This window comes from Rhipicephalus sanguineus, chromosome 8, assembly GCF_013339695.2.
Source record: "Rhipicephalus sanguineus isolate Rsan-2018 chromosome 8, BIME_Rsan_1.4, whole genome shotgun sequence".
Classification (NCBI taxonomy): Eukaryota; Metazoa; Arthropoda; class Arachnida; order Ixodida; family Ixodidae; genus Rhipicephalus; species Rhipicephalus sanguineus.
Genome location: NC_051183.1, coordinates 32,255,190 through 32,280,948, shown reverse-complemented (window position 1 = coordinate 32,280,948; position 25,759 = coordinate 32,255,190). Strand labels below are relative to the sequence as shown.

At 45.0% G+C, this 25,759-nt stretch overlaps 2 protein-coding genes across 5 annotated transcripts in view; both read right to left on the bottom strand.

The window, feature by feature from the left end:
* The window catches only part of LOC119401669 (fibrous sheath CABYR-binding protein), a 108,857-nt gene extending 102,094 nt beyond the window's left edge, over nucleotides 1-6,763 (bottom strand). The window contains exon 1 of the mRNA XM_037668588.2: nucleotides 6,529-6,763. The gene's annotated coding sequence lies outside the window, so the exon portion shown is untranslated. The remainder of the gene's footprint in view (nucleotides 1-6,528) is intronic.
* A 4,357-nt stretch (nucleotides 6,764-11,120) lies between these two features.
* Nucleotides 11,121-25,759, bottom strand: part of LOC119403133 (cGMP-inhibited 3',5'-cyclic phosphodiesterase A) — a 317,071-nt gene continuing 302,432 nt past the window's right edge. For all 4 annotated transcript variants that reach the window (XM_049418815.1, XM_049418817.1, XM_049418816.1 and 1 more), the window contains 2 exons: nucleotides 24,216-24,652; nucleotides 11,121-23,528 (listed from right to left, as the gene is read on the bottom strand). In XM_049418815.1, coding sequence (XP_049274772.1) covers nucleotides 23,514-23,528; nucleotides 24,216-24,652 — 452 coding nt within the window. In that variant the 3' untranslated portion in view covers nucleotides 11,121-23,513. The remainder of the gene's footprint in view (nucleotides 23,529-24,215; nucleotides 24,653-25,759) is intronic.

Genomic DNA, 25,759 nt, shown 5'->3' with positions numbered 1-25,759 from the left:
AATTTGATATGTCTATGAAGTTATACCTAAATGCGCGCCTAACGCGCACAATTGTCCACTCAAGGATTGTATTTTTCATTGTTTTGCCGCCTATTAATGTACTATTAAGTTCATTCACAGACAAGATATCCCTATACGCCGTCGGACTTACGTGGTACACTTCGTAAGTGCATGCTCTAAAAGGTCACAAGAGCAAGACCGTGGACTGAGAACCCCTGCAACTGCCCCAAAATACAAATATGCAGTTTTTCCCCTCTCCTTTATCAAAGCACTCATGCCTCATTGCTGGTGCCTCAAGCTGTCTCAATGCAGCTTTTATCTTTGGCTCCGCCATTGTTCGCAACAGAAACTAATAGACAAAGAAGAAGAGGGGTCTTCTTCTGAAGAACTTCAACTGCGTAGAAATGTGGGACCTCTAAAGTGCCGCATACCACCAACGCAAGCTGGCATCAAATGGCTGAGCCGGAAATAAAAACAGCCGCGCTTGTCCCATAGCAAGCAGTTGCAGGCAACGACGCTGCGTCGGCTCTCAACAGGACTTGCCAAGATCGCTGGTTTCGCTGCGATCCCGGAGGAGACTCGAGAGACAAAAATAATTCCTGCGCTGCCTAGAGCAGTGGACCGTTATTACTGCTACACTGTTTCCGCGTCCTCTAGCTACTTGTGCGAAATTTGTGTCTTGTCAGGGGCCATCGTTTAAGAATGTCAACCTCAAAAGTCGTCGCAGCAGAGGGCTACGAACGCGTTCTTTTAATTCTTGAAGCCAACAATCCCTAATGAGCAAAACCATAACTAATGATTGCTATCTTGTGCCGTGAACTCCAATGTGAATCTTCTCTCCTATCTCTTTCTCTTTCCCTCTCATCATAGCAGCCTTTCACTCTTACGTTTCCATCATTTAGCAACACTAACCCATATTTTCAAATTGTTAGCCAAGATTATCAATCCCATAACCATCACTAGCGATAACTTAGCAACTTAGCAACGCTAACCTACATTTTCAAACAGTTAGCCAAGGTTATCAATCAGCTATCTCTAGCGATCAGTTAGTAACACTAGTCCACGTTTTCAAATAATTAGCCAAGATTATCAATCAACTTAGCCATCCCAAGCGATCACTTAGCAACACTATCCTACATTTTCAAACAGTTAGCCAAGGTTATAAATCACTTAGCCATCACTTAGCAACACTAGCCAATATTTTCCAACATTTAGCCAAGATTATCAATCACTGAGCCATCACTAGCGATCACTTAGCAACACTAACCCACATTTGTAAATGGTTAGTCAACATAAGCAATGACTCATCCGGCACTGGTCAATATTATCAATCATTTAGCTTACATTAACGGGCATTAACCAGCGCTGCTAGTACGCGCGTAAGGAACGCGCCTCGCCATGCATCCATTACACGAGTACATACGGTATTTTGCAAGTCGTCAATTTTATGGCGACGGCGAGCTGAAAAAGAGTTTGAGACTCGCACGCGCGTGCCCGCCGCGTGACACCTGTGTGAGTGTGTCTGGGAGACAAAGTCGAACATCCGGCTCTTTTTAAATAGGCGCCGACATCGTGACGAACGCATTAGAAATTGCTGGCGAGCGCGCATTCGTTGTCGGGCGCCGGCTCCGTCTGGTCTCAGCCAAAGATCCAGACATCGATGTTTAGATAACAAATAGAACATCTTGCATGAATAACCGCCGCGAGTTTGCGTTCTAAATTATCTGTCTGTAGCAAAGAATGTTGCTGAATTCGCGCCGATATGATCCGTTGTTTTTGAAAAGTTGCTACGCTGACGAAGACAATGTCACCCTGTCGATATGTTGACCTCAGCTACATTGACTTCAGCTATAGTTGGACGAACAGTCATTGTTTTTTCAGGACGAAAACCTGATATGGCTCATGAGTTGAAAAATCCAGCGCTTGGCGATTACAACATGAACTGTACCAAAAGTCACGTATGGCGCATACCTGCATTCGCTGGGTGAGAATTAAAGTTTATTAAAGATAAAAAAGTGAATTAAAGTGTATTATTCTAGAAAGTTTATGCGAAGTGATTAAAAGTGATCGTTAAGTGCATAAGGTGAATCAATTGTGAATTAGGGTGAACTAAATGGAATCAAATGTAAGTTACATGTGAATCACATGTGAGAATTAGTGTGAATAAAAGTGTGCCAAATGTGAATTAACAGTGAATGAGCTGTTAAAGTTATATAAAGTGAATAAAAAGTGAGAGCATAGGCTTTTTCCTGTGCTATCTTTAGTGTTAGCTGGAGGGACAGTCAATTTTTGCTGTTTACAAAACAAAAAATTCTGCGACAGTTAAGCATGGTTTTGAGACGCTGTTTGACGAACAAGCATTAAAAACCAAAAATATTTTACGGTCTCGAACAACAACAAAAAAAGAACTAGAGAAGCGAAGCGGGGTATAAAAGCTACCAAAGGAAATTATAGTTAATACGAAATACAAAGTAGAATATTAGTTAGTCATAAAAGCGAATTACGAAGCCGTTAAGCCAGGAGTGTGGGTTAGGTGCCAAGTGATTACTGCCAGCACAGCCTAACTGTTAACTACTCACTTTTTATAACAATGCAATAAATTCCTGTCTGCCACCATGCCTCTGCCTCACTATACTAAATGCTTCGAAGACTACTACAGCAACATTATAAAAAGTATCTGCCTTACACTTTATGGGGGTGAGGAGGGGGTGTGCACGCTCTGACAGAACGGCTATTAAGAGCAGTTTCTGTAATGCGCTTACATAATCACAAAACCCGCTTATCTCGAGCTGTTGCTATTAGGTTATGACAGGCCCTACAGACTGGCGCGCACGCGTGCAGTCGCGCAATTTTTTAGTGCGAGTAGATATTTCGCTGAAGTCGCGACTTGGTTACAACGAAGATAACAGAGACGACGCCGTCTTGCAAGACGTTGCCACAGATGCAAAAAAAAAAAAAAAATGCCGGTTAAGAAGGGAGCGGTTGCTTTCGATGCGCCTGTATCTCAGAAAGCCGAGACTTTTGGCGTTATCGCTACAACCGTGTCACTGTCCTCTACCGATAACATTTTTTTGTGTGCTTGATTCAAACATGCTAGGCAGACACTTTTGGGCGTATGTAAAGGGTTCTTATCATATATGACCTTTTAATGGCGACCCCCGAGCCATAGCCTTTACGAGTAAATGACCGAATGGCACTGAAAAATGCAGGGCTTTACTGCTATCTCGTTTTCTTTCGGAGCTTGCTCTCAAGAAAGGCGCGAGAAGGCGTTAGTTGATTATAGTTATCATTTTATTTATTGTTACTGTGAAGACAACAACAGGCTATTACAGGAGTGGGATTAATAGAGTGGAAAACGAAAAAAAAATGCCGCAATTTCATTACAGGATGTAAAAATAAAGGCACTGCAAGTGGTATAGAATAAACAACGCGATATATTCATAATATTCATGATGAATTTTCCAGTTGCATGTGCATGGATGAACACTGACTTCCGTCTATATTGTCGACATGCGCTCACCTGGTAACAGGCGTCATATCAACCAAAGCATATAATCTTATTTTTTTTTCTTGAAAACATTCCCCTCAATCACAGCTCTTAGAAAAAGACTAAATTTAAAGCATTCGTTAAGGACTGAAGGCAGAGGACAGTACATGATGTGTACGTGATAGGCGTTTATTTGTACGCTAAAAGTAACCATTCTTATTTATGCTAATGAGATTGTATTGTGGTTATAAGGACGTCATAGTATTTCTAATCAATAATAATAATTGCCGTGGTTTTACGTGCCCGTACCACGATATGATTATGAGGCACGTTGTAGTGAGGGACGCAGGGCTAATTCGAGAGAAGCATGCCAAGCCTCAAATGGCAGGTCAAGACCGAAGTGCCATAGTACTGGCGTTCGAATCACACCCTGTATGTCATCATAAGGTAGGAAAACATTTGATTGGTTCAACTCAGAAAGTATCGGGGGGGGGGGGGGGGGCAATATCTTTACTACGTAATGCTTGCCTCAGAGTACAGTTGTGGATAACGCGTCATCCGAACATCCGTTACACGTCAATTGAATAATAATTAAAAAGAAAGGACCTCCAATTCATTAAGCTTTTTTTTTTTTGCATCAGTTACTGACACGAATACCAATGTCGGGCTTACAGTGACTCACTGGCTCAGTCCCTGTTTCTAACTGTCGAAAAACAAATCAAACGTATAAAATAGTTTGCAGTGACAAGGCGCAGCACATGGTGATAAGGTCGCAGCGTGTTAATAGCCAAGATCACGTGCGCTCCGTCGCCAGACGGCCATTGGACAAAAAAAAAAAAAAAAAAAGAGCAACAGGGGAACGACTAGCTATGCAAAACGAAAGAACCAAATGAAACCACACAAATGCGTCGGCCGGGGGGCTATCCCCCCCCCCCCCCACAGCTCAGCAAAAACACCCCCCTCAACCACGTATGACTCACGCCGAAGCCCCAGTGGTTCGGATCCCCACCCCACGTTTCCCTAGCTAGACGCAGTGAACTCAGCCCCTCTATCGATTCAGACCATGGGCGTCACCTTCCGAAAAGCCGGCGACAGCGTGGCCAGACACCGTGCGACCCCTATATAGGCTAGACGCACGCTGAAAGAAAAAAAAAATGCGTGCGGCATTCGAAGAATGTTTCGGTTCGAATAGGTTCAACGGCACATCCTTGAACTCATGAGAAGAATAGGCGGTTTTAGAATAGGGCACACAAAACTTTGCGTTAGCGCTCGTCGCCACTGCGCTTGCGTCGTGTTCTCTTGCGCACCCACGTTGAGTGACGGAAATAGCGTGCGTACCCAACGAACGCTATGTCTGCGTACCCTGTTCTAAAACTGCCTAATAACAAAAGGAATCCATCGCTTAGCGATTCCTTGTACCACAGGTGAACAAGAAGAATGTTCAACAGGGAATCCTATTAGGCCAGTTTGCGCGGTCTGTTAAACGTAGTGCTGTGCTCCTGTACGTTAAAGTTTAGGCCCACAAACAATGTTTAGCGAACGGGAAAAACATGATTTGCCTCGCGTTTTCCAAACAACCTGTCTTTTGAAAGCTCCAAAATTTCAGAACGGGCGCGTTCTGACGGGAACACCGCGTGGCCTAACGAATCACACACACACACCGATACGAGCAGAAGCTGTACGATGGTGTTTGAACTCAGGGCTCGCTTTAATACAGCATGCGGGGTCTGACAAAAAATGTCGCAAACACTCGGCAGCGAAACCGCGTGGTACTCGGTAGTAAGAAGGCGGGGAGATGGGCCGCGTCTCGCCGGCAAAAAAAGAAAAAAAAAATCGCGCGCCGCCGCGGCAAAAACACGTTTTGTGACTCTTCGTCGCGACTTCTTGCAAGGGAGGAGCCTGCGTTGAGGCTTCTTTACCGCTGGCACCATAACCGGCTGCGCTTGTTTCAAAGCCCACAAAAAAAGAAAAAAAAAAGGAAGAAAGCGCGCATTTGGTGGTTCAGTCCTCCTACCGTCGATCCGCCCCGAAAATTCTTAACCGCTTTGCACGGGCATGCGCCGCGTAGTTACTACGGCACTTGTGTTTTCACCGCAAGAAGCTTTAGAGAGGTGTACAGGGCAATGTAATACGCCACGCTACCTATCGCAGTGTGGCTAATACTAAAGAACGACGCGTTTTCCTTTTCAACGCCCATCACACGATGCAACGAACTCTTTGAAGGCCGTCTACACCGGCAAGTCAGGCACGCCGTCCGCAGTCGAAGCCGCGACATCTCAAGCCGCGACATCTTCGATACTATTTCAACGCTGTTGTTTCTTTGTTTCTTATGTGGCACGGGGTCATTTTAATGTAAACCACAGGAACTGCAATACGTAATCTCAGGAAAGCACGGAAACATGAAAGATGCACTCGGATGCGCAAAACGCACACGCTGGAGCAGCCTGCGCGTGCAAGAAAACGCCGCGCCGCTTCGCACGCTTTCACCGTCTCCTCCCACTGCCATTTAGTGGCCCACCATTATTAATCGGCTCCGGTTTGAAGCGAACCCTGCCTGCTGGCGTTTACCCCCGGGCTCCGAATGTCATAAAGAAACCATGGCTGCTAGCATCCGCGAATATGCAGCCGATCTCCCCTCGAGACCGAGCAAAGCTGGGGCCGCTAAAATTTTTCGCGCGAACAAAAGGCTTTGTAGTACGAGCGATGCGCGCGCTAGTGTGCTCCTGTATATGCGCGCACGCTAAAAAAAAAAACAGCGTACTGGCTCGCTGGCGTGTGTGTGTGCTCGGGTCCCAGCAAGTGTGCGTGCGTTTGTGCGCGCCGACTTACACGCCGAACAAAAACCACCGGCGGCATGGAGACGGGATCGGATCTCGTCTCCTCCTATCCGGTGGCTTCTCAGCCCAGCAAACGGACGTCGCCCGCTAGGCTGATACCGGAGCTCGGTGGGTAGAGAAAATACCCGGCCGTATCGGACTGGCGCTGCTGGAAGGCTTATGAGGAGCGTGAGTATTTTATATGCAAAAAACACACACACTTACCTAGGGAGGGGTTGTTTGCTCGTCGAACCGGCGACTGGAGATGTTCGGTCGATGCGTTGTTTTTTTTTTTTTTCTAGCGAAGGATCGTTCGCTGTGTTTTGAGTGTTTGAGCTTTGAATCCGGAGGAGTAGAGAGACGCTGTGAACGTTTTACGAAATATGAATCCAGTGGTCGATGGCGCACACCTTCACACTCGCGCGCCGGACGGAACAAGTAGTCGCACAGGGTAGGTAAAAAAAAAACGCCGCCGGCACTGGCTGCTGTCTCGACGATGCGGCAGGGGGAGCTATCGCGCACAGAACGACGACCAAGCGACCGACGCACCGGGATGCGATGCGAGAACTCGCCGCGATTGTCGCCCTCTTTCTCCGGCTAACACGCCGCTGTTTCACCTAGCCACTCACAGACGGCGCTCCGAACGTTTTTTTTATCAGCGTTGCCAATTTAGCTGCCCGCTAAATTTGGCAAGACGAAAGAAGCGGTTGTGTGCGCGCGCGCGTTCTCCTTAATCGGGCACCAGGTGGAGCCTCATGTTCCGAAATAGGAGCCAATTTTGCGAAAGTAACGTCGCTGTACCGTTAGAACTTCGCGGTGGTTACGGCAATGGAGGAAGCGAAAAGGTTTGATGCATGATTAACCGGCGATTCTACCGTGGGTAGTGTGAAAAACGTTGGAATATTCGTCATATGATGTTACATATGCGTCAAGTGCGGCGACTATCAGCAGTCGACCCTCAAACGTCAACCGTCTTCATCTTGACAACGACAACCCTGTAAGCTAGACAGCAGGCAACGGGACATCCAGGTTAGAGTGTACTAGAACACTGTATCCAGGTCTAATTTGTACACCGCCTTCAATGATCAGAACATGGATAATCAGGTGTGGGTGGTATTAGGTAACAGATAATTTTGTTCCTTCGATTAGTAAGCTGAGATGGACAAGGGATGAACTGATTCTGACGATTCCATCACATTTCTCAGGCAATGAATCAATTAAGAGGAATGAAATGGTAATTAAATAGATAGCAATGCGCAAAAGAATGCCATACTAATCTATAACCGTGTCACTGATAGCATCATTTCTCCGATGACAGAGGTAACTCAGTGAAATACGCCCTAATTCGAGTATGTGCTCTAACCTGAGTAGCTATAATGACGAAGAAATATTGCCATTCCAGTACCAATTGCAAAGCGATTTAGAGGAAATACCGAAAAACGAAATCCACTGTACATCGTAGGTGACTTCAATGCAAAAGTTTATTAGCAACGAACGCCAGCTACTAAGGCAATTTTGGATCGGAAGGGCGGAATGAACCCGGCACTTCCACGCTAGCTCATCTTTTGTTTTCCTTATAAACTTTTAGGACGTTACGCTTCCTTTTAAGCGGCACCTACCCTACTTATGCACATGCACCTCGCCATATAGACGTCATAAAAAAAAAAGTTGATGTATATGTGGTGACAAATAAGATGTAGAAAATTTAAGTAATCAAACGCAAAACACTCTTTGGTGTCTATTATGTGGATCGTAACATCAGCTATTAACCGCACAGAGACGTATTGGACTACGCAAGACTTAAAGAACAGGTATACTTGATCTGCATTGTATACATTCTGGACATGATGGTGCTGTCAGCAATCGATTCGCAGATTTAGGTCTCGTTCACTGCAGGCTATCATGAACTTAGGAGTGGCACAGGGAATAATGTTCCCGATGAAGTCGACTGATTATTTCGGGGAAAAGAAAAGAGGGAAAAGACTCGCTGGCTTTCAATGAAGGCATTTGAAATATCACATGAGGGAAGCTTAGATTGACCAAAGCGAAATGTTACACAGCTAGAACACTGAAGATAAGTGACGGGCAAATTTTTTAAAATCAGTAACTGTCAAATTTTTAAAACGTCACAGGTATCCTGCAAATGGTTACACATGAACGGAAAGTCTAATTCTCTCTATAATGACCCATTGTTGAAGCAACTGTGGCATGAGCTGCCACGTACTGCTCCAAGAACTAATACTGTTCTTTTTTATAGCTCAATTTTAAATTTGCATATTGTGTATAATAGTTTCATTTTGTATTTTGTATTCAGTTCTACTGTAAACATGCTTACAACTATTCATAGCTTCATCTTGTATCACTGTGTATATTTTGTTTTCATTCTGTATATTTCTTTAGTGTTTTACTGCATTAGTGTTAAGTCCACTTCATACTTGCGAACAGTGCTACTGTTGCTACAAATATTGTGTATAACCATAATCTGCCTTTAACAGGAGGTCCCGATTGTGTCTTTGGCTCTGGGACCTCCTTATGTATGCTAAACACATGTAATATTACTGTATATGTATAAATAAAATTCTTATTCTGAATCATGCGGGCATCTAATCTTGTATCGGTAAGCGTCTCTTTGTTCTTCCCATGCGTGCATCCGCTAATATTAAATGTTGGCATTTAATATCCCAAAACCGCGATGTGATTAAGAGGGACGCCGTAGTGGAGGGCTCCGGAAATTTCGACCACGGGGTTCTTTAACGTGCACCTAAATTTAAGTTCAGTGGCCTCAAGCATTATCGCCTCCATCGAAAATGCGACCGCCGTGGCTGGTATACGATACCGCGACCTTCAGGTCAGCAGTAGAGCACCATAACCACTAGACCATCGAGGCATGTGCGTGCGTCCTCTAGTTACTGCACCCCACCCATTTGCGCGCTGAAAACGCCCATGTGCAGTCGTGAGCAACAGGACAGGGATGACCTAAATGAAATTTTAGAGGTCATAGCGGCTAAATGCAGTTGGGAAACGCCAAAATGTTCATAACGCTATATGCTCCAGCGGAAAGGTATCCTGCAGCTCCATACGTCACATTCGTAATCATTGATTAAACACGAATTTGGTGTGTTTTCTCATATTGCTCATGACTGTACGTGAGATGAAGCCTAGTGGTTTGTAAAATTTATCGCAGCCAAACATCCTCTGGGGGTCAATATACCGCGGTGGCTAACTGATAAACAGTGGACCGCGTTTTCAAATATAGACCCGGAGACAAACGAAACAGTCATGACAAACAGTGACTCACGATCACCAGGAGCCTATTCTAATAATATAACTGTTGGAGTTTGACGTCCAAAGCCACGATATGATTATGAGGGATGCCGTGGTGGAGGGCTCCGGAAATTTCGACCACCTCGGGTCATGCACCTAATATTAAGTACACTGGCCTCTAGCATTTCGCCTTCATTGCAATGGGGCCACCACGGCCGGTATTCGATCCCGCGACCTTCGGGTCAGCAGTCGGGTCAGCCATAACCTGCAGACCACCATGGCGGGCAACGAGCCTATTCTAAGTCCTCGTTTCATCTTATGCCCACTACAGGCCAAGGTATCTGTACCAGCGATTTCCTGCAGTATTCTTCCGTCTTGCACGAGTTGACTTCATCTGCATCTGTATGTTTCTCAGTCCGTTCGATCGTCTGAATTGCCTGCAACACTCTACAACATTTTGCTCCCCTTGGAATCCGTTCGTTACACCGGTTATTTGCTCTATGCGATTCATGTTCTGTCCGACGCCGCCCTTTTCGCGCTTTTAATCTCTACAGCAACATTAGGTATGCCTATCAGGTAGATCCTCTAAATGTTGAGTCTTAATTTGTTCCTTCAGGGGCCTGATGCGTAGACGATTCCTTCTTCTCAAGCTGATTTGGTAAGGTCCGTGTTTGGGCGCTGTTGTTCAGTAGAGATAAATGGCACTGTTGACAGGTTGTGTTTCGCGTTGAAATTGTAGCTATCGCTTGCGATTTCAGGAGGACAGCTCCGTTCCATTGTGGATCATTTTTATCCGCCTTGAAGTACCTCCTCCACCATCCGAGTCTTTTTCATGACTTACTGGTACATATAAATTTGCAGTTGTGTAGACTCTGGGGACCTCCAGTAATATGTTACATATATGCTTCATCTTATATATATGCTGTCCAGTACAATGCCATGAAAGGAACATCAGTTTCCTTTCGGAGGAAGTATCTGGCGTTGAGAACACCAGCTACATCACAGAAAGCTCAGGCTAATTATGGAGAGATTATACAACCATGAGTGTTCCGCGCTATAATTGGTTTGTTTATGCGACATGTAATTTCTAAGTGTGAATTTACATTTTTCACAAGAGTTACCCTGCGTAATTTGTTTAGGCTAATTCATTCATAACTCACAAGTGGAAATCACATTGTACATCTTTGTGGAGGTCTGCACAACAAATGCGCATCATGTTCCCAAGGTTTTTTACTTAGAACACGGAAGTCCAACACTATGTATGTCTTTCGACGCTATTTATGCACTTTTAGTTACTCCTGACAATGACTCTGGCAATCTTGTATGACATTATCAAGTGAACAGTGCATCGTTTCATTTTTTTACGCCATATCCTATTTACATTGTTGCAACCACCGGCTACCCGTGTGCACTCTTAGCAACACATTTAGATGTTTGAATTCGACAGCAGCACGCGGGGGTTCCTGCACCTAGACCTCTTGATTGGCGCAAATGTGCACACAGTGAGCACCCAGAGGGTGGGCGGACACGCCAAGAAAAACGACCACACAGCCTTCAAGGGTTCAGCTCTTTTTAATTCCGCACCGGCGTCAACTTATACTTTTTTTCAACATTTTATTTACAGGTTGTTTACGCCCATCCTCACCATTTGCAGAGGTGGTGCAACACAAGAAAAGAGAACACTATGGATAAAAACAAAACACAAAAGCTATGGACCCACATATCGTGCAGGGTGTGTGACAGATGTTTTTTTTTTATTCCTCGCCATCTCTCTCATTCTGTTAAAGGTCTTCGCGGCATGAAATACATGTCATCGAAAGGTCATACACTCTCGTGCCTAGCCCACCGTCAAAGCCCCAAGTGGAGGGGCCAGAGGTGCATTGAAGAAGAGTCCCGAGCTTTCCAACACTCAACTCCAAAAACACTTCGCTCCAAGAAAAAAAGAATTAAGGAGAGCAGCACATTTCAGCATCGTCAGCATCATCACCAGCGTCAATATCATCTTCATCATCACTCACGCAAGCGGGTTCACTGCCCGAAGCTCAACAACAGAGGAGCACGGTAATTGGCAAGTATCATCATCACTCGCCACGACACTGTGGAAGCAGAGAAACACACTGCAACATCGTTAAAAGCACGTGACACTTTTTTTTTTTGTGAAAGGAGGGGACAAAGAGAGATAGGGAGAAAAGTTTGAGAGTGAGAGAGAGAAACGAAAAAAAAAATAATAACACAATGTTATGTAGCTGTACAACACTCCTGAGCCAAGTTCCCGGCATATCTAGCGAACTGTGTTTGCCGGGATTGGTCGTATGGACTAAAATTCCGGCCGGGAATAGAAATGTTCGGCCGCAAGAAACGAAAGAATGTCAAAGGGGGGTCCCAGAAATGTTTCTGTTCTTCTTTTTGGTCTCGTGGTTCCTAAACGTCACTGAAAAAACACTTGGGAGTCCAGGGGAACAACTTTGCCACAGCGCCAAGTCAACGTTCCATGCTCTCGACATTTTTTTTTCCGCGTGACATATACATATATAAGCGCTAGTATCGCCCGGGAAGCTACGACAAGGAACGGAAGTTGAAACGAAAACGGAACAATGCACTGCGATAAAAGTTTCGTGAACGTCTCACAGCTGCATCGGTGTCAACAGCAAGAACAATGTATTGTGTCTATACAGAAGCATCATTTCACACGTCGCCTAAGTGGAAAAAGAAGTCACACATCACGGATGAACGAACGCTCTTTGCGCGAGGTAATGAGTGCACAGCTATTATATATATATTCTTGGATAATTAAACAGTGATCTATAGTGTGCCAGTGATCAATGGTGTTTATACACAAAACTATGCCAAATAAAATGAACAAAAATGAAAACAATTGCGCGTTTATGTAAATGTTTCGTTAGATGTGAATATGAATGCATCACTCAGTTAAGAAAGACAAATTTGAACATGTACGAGTATTTAATGAGTAGATTGATGTCTCGGTTTTCTTTCGTCTCCTGCGAAAGAGGAAATCGGACTTCGAGGTGGTCCTAAGGAAGCGCCATTTTTTTGGTTGTGCTTACAGGGTGGACGAATATGAGAGGGAACGCCTGATCTTCTCTAAATGTGGTTAATTGCTCTATCGTTTTCCCATGAAATGAGAAGCGTGCCAGGAAGCACATACCCATACAAGAGAAATAATAAGCTCTTATTTGAGCGGCTGTTTAACTCGCACGTCTGTCTGAAATAGTCATGAAAGATGGTTGAACAGGAATCCTAGTTACAATAAGTGGACTTGTCTTCGTCCACTGCCCTGACGATGAGAAGTTTACTTGTCGAAGCCTAGACTCCAGCGACATTCCCCTGTTCAACGATTTTTTTTATAATTTCAAACCAGCATCTTCCCCTCAACTTGTCTTGTTTGGATTTCTACATGAATGAACACTGTCAAGGCATTCTCCTTCATAATGGATCAGCTTGTACTACGCAATTACAAAGAAAAAATGAAAAAAAAAAAACGAGACACAGAAGGTAAGGTATCAGAAGTCACTGTGCATGAGTCCTCCCGCCGTACCAGGAGAAAATTTCTTGGCTCGTCATTCTAAAATCAGTTGGCGAAAATTGACGCGTGGTACATCAGGGCATACAAGACCGAGAGCTTGAAAATACCTCTTCAATCAGAATACACCTTTCGTAACGGCATGCCGCCTACCTTTGCTGTCACAGCTTTTTCTTAGCTTTTTTTGGCATCTTTTAATTGAGGACTTGGAAATTGATAATTTGTTAAGCTTGGCTTATCAGGCACGATGAAAAAACATTTCGTACGGCATCGAATTCGCTCCCCAAAGACAATGTTGTGCCTTGCGTGTTCAACGCAAAGAAGGCAAACGGCAAGGCGTACTAAAACTCAAAATGCCTCACAGAAATGTTGCCTGCCTTCAAGATTTAGTCTTGTGGGCGTGGTTTTAGCACACAATGTTAACAATGACAAGGCAAATAGCAAGACGTACTAAAACTCAAAATGTCTCACAGAAATGTTGCCTGCCTTCAAGATTTCAGTCTTGTGGGCGTGGTTTTTGGACACAATGTCAACTTCAGCAAATCTTTCCAGGAATTTCAACGTGCCCCAATGTAAGATTTAATGTGAGGCTGCTTTTGCATGCGCAGAATGAAACAAAAGCTGACGGGGCACATCTCTACTTTACAACAAGCTTGCACTATCACTTCCACATGAATAAAAAAAAACAACAAACAACATTGACATGAAGGTCACACTGGCAAGGTGTAGTTCCGAAGTGATAAGACTTTCATCCATTATACCATGTCGTTGCCAATTTCTCGTTGCTATAGAAAGATTTATCAGGTTCTAAATCAGCTGAAATCCTGCATACATAATTTTGGCACCTGAAAGTAAGAATACAGTGAAACAGACTGCATTTCTCATTATTGATCCAGAAACAAAGGATTAATTCTCCTCTCGCCAAGGTAGTAGGCATCAGTAATTGTACTTGTGCATTCAACCTGCTTGGGAACCTGCGAGCGTTAGATAACCATTATCATACCACTATAACCTAACGCTAAAAATCATGCATCAAAACAAATGGATCATAATTGTTTTAGAGGGTATAGAACCTAATGACAAAAAAAGAAAACGCCACACCCCGCGAAAATGATCCCGCGTTTTACTTGAGGCAATGCAAGTAGGTAAAATAGTCGCAACGAGCTCACACTCGTTTGAATATGCAAGACATTAATGTAATTGCATTAATGCAATAACGTTAATGCAATTACATTAACGCAAGGCGTTATGGCTTGCATTATGTATTAATGCATATTGCAAGTCAGTGCGCTACTGATATCTGGCAATGTGCGATACTGGCTTGCATTGGCTTGCGATGATTTTTTTCTCGAGGCACACTCGCGAAAATGCCGACACTTTGTTCAGAGGCTCGTAGGTTTCGGTTTTAATATTCGTTAACATATTTCACTCTAGAGGTGTTTGATAATGTGCACGTGATTTCGAAGCAATGCTCGATGCATCACTCGAACGCGCATTCGACAGAACATGAAACGCCAACAGAACGATAACTTCAACGTTGACCAAGATTAGCGGTATATTAGGTTCTTTAAAAGTTTTCTTTGATTCGTCAAGTGCGCATTGTCTGTGTACGTATTTTCCTTCATTTTTTTACAGTAGAAATGCCTAAACAATAGTGAATAGTTAAATTGCTAATACGTCCATATATGCGTCGCCTTCGCGTCAGTAATGAAATCGTCCCATGTAGTGTGTTCGTGGTCATGTTCATTGCAATAACACCACGACAACTGCGCGTAGACGCAGGAAACGTGACAAGAATTCTATACTGTATGCTATTAAATGAAGGTACGACACAGAGAGGAAAAAAAGGGGTTCAAGAGAAATACTTTTGGCTGTTGAAATACCAGCTGCAAGCATATGTGGTGATGTACGTGGCAGATAACAAGAAAAAAGAAGATGCTATAAGAGACAAAAGCACAAACTTCCATTGTGGCTTGCTGCACGAAGCTTAAAGACCACCGAGAGGAAGAATGACTAAGTTTAGACTGGTAGAAAAGTTTGTTTTTGAACTTTATTCAACAATGTAGATAAACTGTTGTTGGCGAAAACGAGGAACGAAGTTTATGAATATAGAATTTGGCGCCGAACAAAATTGGTATTTCCGTGTGATATCATGGAAATATTAGTTGGAAATTCTAGGGCACAGGAAACCTCATCTCGGCTTGAATCCTTATCATTGAACGTAGTGCTGTCCTGTCATCGCCATATGTCGTTTTCAGTGATCCTCTAATCCTGCCTCAGATAACTTCCACTTCAACGAGCCAAAAGCGCGCAAGTATCGTAAACAAGGACACGTGCATTTGACAACGCACGGCGGAATGTGATAACCACGAGCATGCCGATGCAAGGCTTTGAGGCCGCGAAAATGGCGATGAGACGCGTGTATTCAAATTGCCGACTTCACCGGCGCAGTCCAGTTATGCACTGCTGTAGGGTAGATGAAGTCCACTACACTAGGCATGTCTGTAACTAGAACAAACGCTAGACGTACCCCCGATAACAGCCCCAAACGAAAGCTACCCTTATAACACGTTAGGGCCAATTAAAACCCATCTCAGAGCAAAAACTGCCAGTGCGCATTTGAATCCTTTACCTGCAACAAAGAGCTCTCGAAACTCGCTATGTCATAACTGTAGAAAACAGGTAGCTTGAGTGACACGGATCTTCCATGTACCCGTACACTTTACACACATTGTACTCAGCCTTTCGCGATGGACGCAGACCTTCATGGTACGCTACACTGAAGCTATAACGAAGACATGCTAGGCGTAGTACACCGAAAGGCCAGATGACGCAGACGCGAGCGGTAGTAATGGTGGCGACCTCTTTTGACATTTTGCATAACGAGAACAAGCCAAAGATTTTTTTTTTTTTGAATGGGTGGGCTTGTTCACTAATTGTATGGTGCCGTAAACGTTTCGGACGAGACAGAAGCGTCGTGAGGTTGAAATTATTATTACCTCGGTTTGTTTTCGGACAATGGTGTGTTGGAAACTAACTGAATGGGAGGGGCGAGGGGGGGGGGGTCATTTATGACACGCCATAGTTAAACATGGTACCAAAATACAAAGCCACCAACTGATTGCATACGCCTTGCAGTGAGCGCCTGCACCGATATGCACGTCCCTTAGTTGATGTTAGAGTCGAAGGAGGACGCCACCAACGTTGCCGCGTGTGTCTGCGTTGTTCTGGTACTTCGTAACCTCTAATACGATTATGGACAGGCTAAAACAATTCAATAGCTTCGTTTTACAACTTCGGTTTGCGACGCTGCGCGAGCAGACAGGGCATATCGAGCTTTGTACGCAAACTCTATTGAAGCTCGACAACAATCGACACGGACACGACAGCAAGCGTTCGCTTGGTCCGAAGTATGGCGCCGGGTACCGCGAAGACTTTCGCGAAGGAGAATGTAAATACAGGCTGACGTAAGACCACTGCACATGTTCACCATTACCAGTGTAACCAACGTTCTGAGCCTGTGGTTCCTTAAGAGAATGATGCCTGATCAGTCCATGGGCGTAGCCTTTCAGCTAATTTAGTCAACCCTCAGTGACACTAACGTACGCCTTAAAGAACGACGTAAATTACGTAGCGACCCGACAGGTAGAGGTAGTTTCGATGAAAATAAATTTGGCATCCGTATGGTTGTAGCACAAAACTACAAAGACACCTATCGGGTTACTCACATGACTACACGGCAAGGGTGAAGTGTACTTAGTTAATTTTGCTGTCAACTAAAAGTGATCAGCCTTGGAAATTTCTACTTTCTCAGGACCCATGAGACATATATAGAAATCTTAGAATTGTCCAATGCTAACGCATACACGATCACCATAATGAAATATGAATTCAATGTTCCCAGTACCCTGAAAACTATACGATGCATAAATCCTAGGCTTACTCACTAAATATTTCCGGAGTTATCATCACTGTTCATTACAGGCATAGAGAAAGGTAGTAAGTTACGCTGGTTTGCCACAATGACTCGTGCGCAAAGAGCCTCGAGGCGGTTCTGACCATGTACGGTAGCTAGTGGTACCTCACATAGCACATCACTGCGGGCCACACGTTGCTATAGGGCAGGATTGTGGAGTGTCTAAATCTTCCTATTGAGGCCGTAGATTAATAGCTGTAGGTAAAGCTTTCCTCAGCTGGGCCAGCAATCAAGCAATGCCACGACACTTCCCATTCCAATGTCTGCACATCCTACTCCCCGACACGGTGTGGGCAGGGTAGGAACAGAGAAAAGAGAAAGAAATGTGTCACAAAAGTGCTTACATTTGTGCGCGGTGCTATCTTTCGTGGCATATGTGTACCGCAGCTTCCGTGTCTCTGCACTAGCTGCTCGATTATCTCTCTTACTACGCTAGTAACACCTTACTTCTATTATATCACCGTAAAACGAAAGACGCAGGGACCCTGTACGCCAAAGACACACTTGGAAAAACGGCTGCACAGAAAGAACGACGAAAAAAAAATATCAGAGTGAGCATGCCGACAAAACGCATGACAAAGCCGTAGTAAGCTGTGAAACTGATAACGTACTCTTCGTAAGAAATAAATGTTAATGTATTGGAGTTCCTATTATCGGGCAACCCCTACAAGAGCTTGCAGCTGAAAGCGGGGAGGGAGTACAATTATTCAAAGTGGTATGACAGTGAGCATAGCTACAAGAAACGTTTAAATTAAGACATCATCCAGGGTGAGTGCGTTTTCGGTGAAAGTAGGCACTGTAAAAACAACGAGCTGCAAACGACATTGAAAAAGAACAGAAGCACTCTGGATTCCTAGAGCTTAATCTGGTGCCTTCCAAGAGGTTCGACAAGCGACGTGATGTTAGTTGACGTGGCAGAGCACTAGAACATTATGCAAACGCTTTGCTGCAGTTATGGCTTAGAAGAACTTAAACAAGGCTTCGCAACCATATCGGATGTGAACAATCCCAGCCTTCTTACGCAGAAATGACCTGGTCGGAGTTTGAGATCAACGTCTGGCATTGTACGGATTGCTGCGAGAGTTTAAACCCACCAGCGAATGCCAGAGATTGTCGGAGACGGAAAGGTTAATGCTCGATTGTTTCGTGCTCGTGGTGAGGCCCACATGCTCTGCTTCTAGAAATGTAACATAGTAGACAGCCGGCATTGAAATTTTTGTGATTGGTGGGCTATAAATGCCCAACATGTTTAAACCACGTTACGACGAAGTCGCATACAACGTAAAAACACTTTTGCTGAAATTTTGGCTTTTCGAAGTATCTATATTCGTTACACACCAGTATCGAAAACAGATATAGCTGACTTCGGTATACCCGATAATTCGTTATATCAATGTCCAACTTGCGATGCTGACATGACCTGGTAACGCGTAGTGTAGAGTTCGCAGATCTTAGTGCATAATTATTTGCCTTACTTGATGGGTCCTTGGAATTAACAAGGGTGCCGAGCGCTTCCTTATAATTTAGCTGTACACCAACATTGTCAATAAACCTTTCGGCGCCTAGAACTAATAGCCATATACTCGCGATACCCTCGTCACTCAATGCCAACTATATGTTGTACCGTGAAAGTGGCTGCAAATCGTAACAGGTTCAAACAAAGCAAGAGTGTTTACAGCGTATAATAATGTTTGGGGTGCTTGCCTCACAATGTGCGGCAGCATTGTTAATTAAGGACCAGACAACAGAACGAGAGAAAGTGATAACAGCCTGCACTTCAGAAATGTTTACTCGAAGGGAATATACGGAGTGCGTTTTTAGTACTTGCCTCGCGACTCCTGTCAGAACCATTAACGACATGACAACAGATTAAGTCACCTAAGCGTGTTAGGCTTCACAAGACTGCCCGCAAAATTGATTCTTAGATACAGGCTTTCGAAATAAAATAAAAGTGCTCACTTTGGTAGGAACGCACAAACAAAAACTGCTCTTTTGCTTAAAGAAGATGTCTGAAACGAGCGTCAGTGATCAAGAACTTGTACTCTGAAGGGAATACTATCGACCCTTCGTAAATAGATGCGTGTCCTAAAAGGAGTTACGTACAGATGATTAAAAGCTTATTGTAAAAGGTCCTCATCGTGAATAACTACAATGCATTCTTTAAACTACACAAGCCTTTAAAATGGCACTGTGTGTTCATATTTTAAACTGTAAGGATGCAAATGAGGAAGCTTTTCGTTAGATGCCAACTCAAATGCCCTCATTATACGATCACAAAACTTATCTGCTTCTAAATAAAACAATGTTTTCAGTTACAATGAAAACAAAGTACAAACAATGAAACTGGTTGCGTTGGGAGAAAAATCAGCGAACAATAACGCAACAGCAAAAACATAATGGCATCTATCTTCTAAAAACCTTAACATGAAGTAGAAGTAAAATAAGCTGAGTAATATTACAGTAAAATGGTGGCATATGTATGGTAGTGAAAAGTCAATGAATTCTGCGGATGTTTTCTCCGCGGTGGTAGGCGTTTTATGTGATGGAAAACGCTGATAATTTTCCGATGAGCGAAAATGCGGCAATAGAAGCCAATATTAATAAAGCTGTTTTCATAAAATAGAAATCATAGTGTAACTGCTAGAACAGGTCCTGCGGCAAATGGTAATAACCGTAACTATAAAAGCTGCACAGGCCTGGGTTAGGGCTCTATCCGGAAATGCCACCACCACCACAACTGTGGAGAGCATTGAAGGAGGTGGTCAGCATAAGCAATGTATCAAGAGGTCATGTCTTAAGGGTACTTATAAAAAACCACAATTCTAAATTACGCAAAATAAAAGAACTGCCTGTGCAATCTTTACTTACAACGCAATCGGTACCACTGCCAAGGAAAGCTGGAGGTCAGGCACATACTGCTTTGTACGGCAGAAAACCAAGGACCTATTCTGCTCTTGATTGCTGGTCTGTGCTTAACTGAGCAAAAATGACGTTACCTCTAGACAACTTACTTTCTAAGGTGCACAGTGATGACAGGAGAAAAGTAATGAAATATTATTAAAAAAGACGGACAGCTGAACACGACATTGATTGACAGTTAGTTCAGTCCGGTGGGAAAACAGATGCAGTTTTTCATGTGCAGAATAAATCGCATTTGTTACAAAGCGAAGATGTACGTAGCTCCTTCAGCATTTGTCAATAGAGAGTGATGGAAAATAGTGATGCAATAATCACAGTGTTTAACAAAAGCACGACAAAACATATATACATAAATTGGGGACAATTGACAGAAGTGGAGTAAGCATCAAAATAAACAAAATAGTCATGGGTGATGCAGCAAAGCTGCCTTCGTGAAATTAGAGGTAGCATAGTGATGGACTAGAATTGACACGCGAATTTATAGTCTAAATATGATGACAGGTGAATAACTTTTGATTTATGCCGCAATGATAATGGTATTAACAAAAACATTCAGGTGCATGTCAGCCCCTGAATCTTTGGTGCAGGCCGGCACCGTTCACAAGAACATTCAGGTGCATGCTGGCACCTGAACGCGGGGGACCCAACGCATGTTTTCACACAGAGTAAAACAACGAATGTTCCGCCTGCCAGCAGACGAAGCTGCCAGAATGCCCAATGTGCATATGTCGATGATTTCCTGGCATAACAGAGGTAAAGTGCGTTAGTCGACGTACTTATAGACTATGCGCAGCAGTGACTAGCCCATCCAGGCGAATATGAGTCTCGGTATGAAAGAACTGGCGAATGAGGTAAGGGGACCAAATAAACCAATAAGGAAAGGGGACCAGACATCCGGCACAAGTCAGCTGACATAAAATGCATTTCTTACTAGAAAACTGGAACTCATCTACATATTGGTGGTTCTTTTTCTTTTTTTTTTGCTCGCTAATCTATATTGAGTGTATAATAGCCACGAAAGGTCGCTACGAGGCATCGATGGCGGTTGCTCTAACTTACTGGACATTGGTCGCATTTGAAACAGTTCTCACAGTGGACACACACACAAAAGAAACGAAAGAGAGTAAGACCATCTGCTAAAGCAGCCTATCCAGATTCGGGTAACTCATTGAAACTTCGAAGAAAGGCTTTCCAGGCACGTAAATCTTTCACGAAAAACACGTTTCATTACGTTCCCTCCACCGAAAACCAAAAACTACAAGATGTACCGTAGTTTCAAGCCAAGCAATTCCCTATTTGCAAGTCGTAATACCCGGGGTTCCGCACCAGCACGGCAAGCGACGCGGACTCTCCACGGCGACTCGATGGCTGTGGCATTGTGCTGCTAGGCACAAAGTAATGGGCTCGATTCCCGGTACGGATGACCACATTGCAATAGGAGTGGAATGTAAAATTTCTTCGGTATTTAAAATGAAATGCAAGTAAGTCAAGTTCCTAGGAGATAAAGCGTGAGCTGATCTGGAGAACCAATTACAGGCACCTTAGATTCAATGTGTAGAGTGTACATACGTTGCGTCTTGCACGGGAATAAAGTACATACGTGTCTTCTCCATGTGCACAGGAGCAAAATAAACAGTACAGTTGACCTCTCTACATTTCCTTCATCCCGCTTCTCTCTGAAAGGCTCAAATTACAAAGAAATTTACATGACCACCAATATATGCTCATAGAGGCTCCAGAAAAACAGATAAGTACACTTCGTAAACAATGGCACCGAATAACATTACACGTAACCACATGATCATATGTAAGCACATTATATTATTTCCGTCCAATGTGCGTATTAACGAACATGGAGTGGTGAAAATTAAAAGAGAGTAACCTACTGCGCCATCCTTCATAAATTACTCTGCAGTTTCGAAAAGTAAAATCCGATAACTAGAGAAATAGTGATGTATAGGGTGACCTCATGTGATCTAATAAGACCATCAACGTTAAAGGAGGTGTGTGTGTTACGTCGAATGTTTTGTTCTTTTCTTTTTTTGCTAAAAGAGCAACTTCCCGGGCTTCCGTACGAAGATGCACAGAAAAATCCTATCTGTGCCACTCACTGTGCCGGGTCTGCATTGTCGGTCAGCTTTAAACATCGATTTATACGTTTCACACACTGCGCCCTCAGTAGGGCTGACGGGTGACGACATTCTAGCAATATATTCACAATAGTCTCGGGCACATTGCTGCCGAAATGTCACAGCGATGGTTGTGCATTTCAGCGACCGGTCGAGAGAGAAAAGAAGTCTGGCAACAACTGCTCATTACTGTCTGCGTAATGTTCGAGCGTCTGCCGGCCAGAGGAAGATGTGTTTGCTCGCCAAGCCCTTTGCCGTGGAAGAAAAAACAGGAACGCGAAAAGGAAACATGTCGGCGAAGAAAACGAACAAAAAATAAAAGCTGTTCAGTACAGAGCACTGGTTTTCACACCAGGCGCCATTTGGTCCTAGGAAGGCTTCGGGGAAGGCGCCGACTGTCACTCATTTCGCAAGCCGCTGATAGATGCCGCCTCCGTACGCCGAAAGGTAGAGACTGCACATGATACCCAAAGAGGTCAACTCAGATTAGCTCTACCGAAAGTTGCTGCTGGTCACGCTACTCAGAGAGCTCACGTCCGAATGCCTTGACGCCAAGGAGGCATTTTGCGGGCCCGCCTGACACGTAAGGTTGAGTGATAAGTCGCAAAGAACGTTGTCCGAGTTTGCGTTCATCCTCACGCGTTGTGACTCGGTACGCAGATGGGTCCTTGGCTTTAACAGATTACCACGCTACTGCAATCACACTGGCACGATCGCCTACCAGACGAACCAACTTCCGCGAAGCCCATCAACTGCTGTGACGTCGCGACGCATTGTGACCTCACACACACACTGCGAGAGCGCATGCGCCAAGTGTAACAAGAGTTAGCCGGCATTCCAGGACGTGACTCCTTACTGTAGTGTCATTCGCACAATCTGCGACCAGACGAGTGAACCTTCGCGGGAACCTTCAACTATCCTTACGTAATGCTGTTTTTGACGTCACACACATCTTCTAGAGCTTAGGCGCTAAGCGGAAAGAGCGACAGCCGGCGCCTTTCTGCCAGCGTGCGTAAGCCTCCGGGGCGAGACCGGCGAAGACGTGTGTCTGTCTGTGGTGTGTCCTGTGTACCGAGGGCCTGCTCCTTGATATGATGATTGTCGCCAGAGGCTGTTGTTTCTCGCTGAGCCCATCCTCTCGGCGGCTGGTTGGGTGGGGGGAGTTGTTCTCAGGCGGAGCGCCCCAGCGGTCGGTCAGTTCCGGCGGGAAGAACCTTCCTCGGTCGAGGTGGGGAAGCTAGACCGTTGTTCGCGACCGGGCGTCGCTGGTCCTGCGCTCAGCGGTGACGGCGGAAGTGGACGTGGGTGTGACGCACCAGAAACAACAGCGTCGTCGACGGCAGCAAGCGTCTTCGCACCGCCCTGCGTCCTCACAGCACTGCTAGCAGCTTCCTGACTGCAAACGACAAGAAAGAAAGCAAAACATTACATGCAGTTACTTGTCGCATACGAGCAGTGGAGCAACAGTTCCTTACAGTCAGCACGCAGAGGTTACAGATAGTTGTATCTGATCCAAGAATGTGCGACAGTGAAGCATAGGCAAGCGCACAGAGGGGTGTGGGCGGTCAGGTGAGCGGCGGCAGCCCTTCCAATAATCTAAAGGGGGTGCAAATTCTGAAATATGCCCAGTACCTTTACTAAGGCGGGCCTGTCGCGGACCTGCCCGGGACAGGTCCGACTGCCCTTTACTCCTTTGTACTTCCACTTAGTGGGCCTGTCCCGTTATTGTTTGAAGGACACTGTATGACCATGCAAGTTTTAAACGATAATATCTGCCAAGGACTCCTGATGTTGCATTCTAAGAGCTGTTTACGTGCCGCCATTACCCCCTAAAGCCGAGGATCAAAGGCTGGCCGGTGTGAGAAGCACGTGAATGATACATTTTAATTTTTGCATCCATTACGAGGCTTGCCTTCTTTCCAATTCGACAAATGAAGAGGGGAGGGATGTAGCGGCGCTGCGGTGATATATGAGTTATACAATGGCCTTTCAAGAATTATCGCTGCTGCGCTTGTCATGTATGAGCCGTGCGGCGAACACCAGAAGGTGAGGTGGGGGTGTGGGGCACTAACGCTATACTCACGCATGGCGACGTCTTGGTTGAGCCCTGGCCTCCGAGTGCGCCTTCCTCCACTTCCTGGATGGTCTCCATTTCTTCCTGGTGTGGTGACGGCGCAGCCGCCACCACCACGTCGGCGCCGACGACGCCAGCTTGTGACTCCTCGTCGTCGTCGTCGTCGTCACAGTCGTCCGACTCGCCGTCGTCACCGTCGTCCTCGTCGTCCTCCGAGGCGGCGGCACGGTCTTCCTCGGCCGTGGGCGCCGTGGTTGCCCTAGGAGACGTCGAAGACGACGAAGCGGCGGCGCCCTGTTGCTGCTGCTGTTGCTGCTGCTCCTTGAGCCGGTTCTCCTCTTTCAGGATGTTCACCCAGTGCTCGTAGTTGTCCTGGAGGTGCTTCGTCTGGAGGCAGCTCACCTTCCGTGGCTGAAGCTGCTGACTGGGCCTCTTCCACGGTCGACCTGAGATAGTGACGCCCGCCATCGCAGGAGGGTACGGAAAAAAAAGGAACGACCAGCGAGAGTGATTCGTATTCACGACCTTAGCTATAGCATAGTACAAAATCATCGATTGTGAAACACTATAGCTGCTTAAGCTTATAATTCTCAGCCTGTTTTATTCCACTGCACGACGAAGGCCTCTGCCAATGACCTCCAGTTCACCCCATCCTGTGTGAGCTGATACCACTATATCCCTGCGAACATCCTAATTTCGTCACTCCAAATAACTCTCTGCCTACCTCGGCTGCGTTTCCCATTCCTTGGTAACCATTGTGTTGCTCTTACGGTCCACTAGTTGTCTGTTCTACGCATTACGTGACCACCTTATATCGCTGCATAAACAATGGTCGTGCACCCACACACGCAAATTGACTTTGGTGAAACCGTACAGGATTTCACACTGAGGAGGCACTTGATCAATTCTCTGTGAAGGGCAGCTTGTGCGAGTTTTAAATATTATTACATTTCCCCGACTCATACAGGCTTGTCTAGTCCATTTACATCCGTAATCTTTCCTCGAACCTTCCTCTCTGTTCCGCTCACAAAATGTTAATTGCCATTCTTTTACGTCTTGCTCTTTTTCTTAAATGTCATTTTCTGATGGCTGGCCGTGTCAGTGTGAGGTATTTCACAGCTTTTAAAGAAGGAAAAGCTCGTCACTCCCGATGGCCCTAAAATGGCTTGAAGGTCTTTGCGGAGACTTATGCTGAAGGTCTTGCTGCTCCATTCATCCTTCGTGCTTAGTGCAGCGGGACTTGTAAATAACGCCAATACTTATAGTGGGAAGCAAGCGGGCCCTACCAAGTGAGAATATGTGTTTTCTGAGACAAAGCCTGTAGGCCCGAAAATAAAGAATATTTTTGACTTAGTATCTTCATTTTCTAGCATACATACTCTTCACGAATTACACTGACAGCTCTTGCGACCGTTTATGTAATGATATATCCTGACTGGGCTGGAGTAAATATCGTTCTTAATGTATGAAAACAAGAGATAGACGTCATACATGAACACAATGGAGAAAATTTCTTGACCTGAATGTTTTGGTGATCTGGCAGGGAGTGCTTG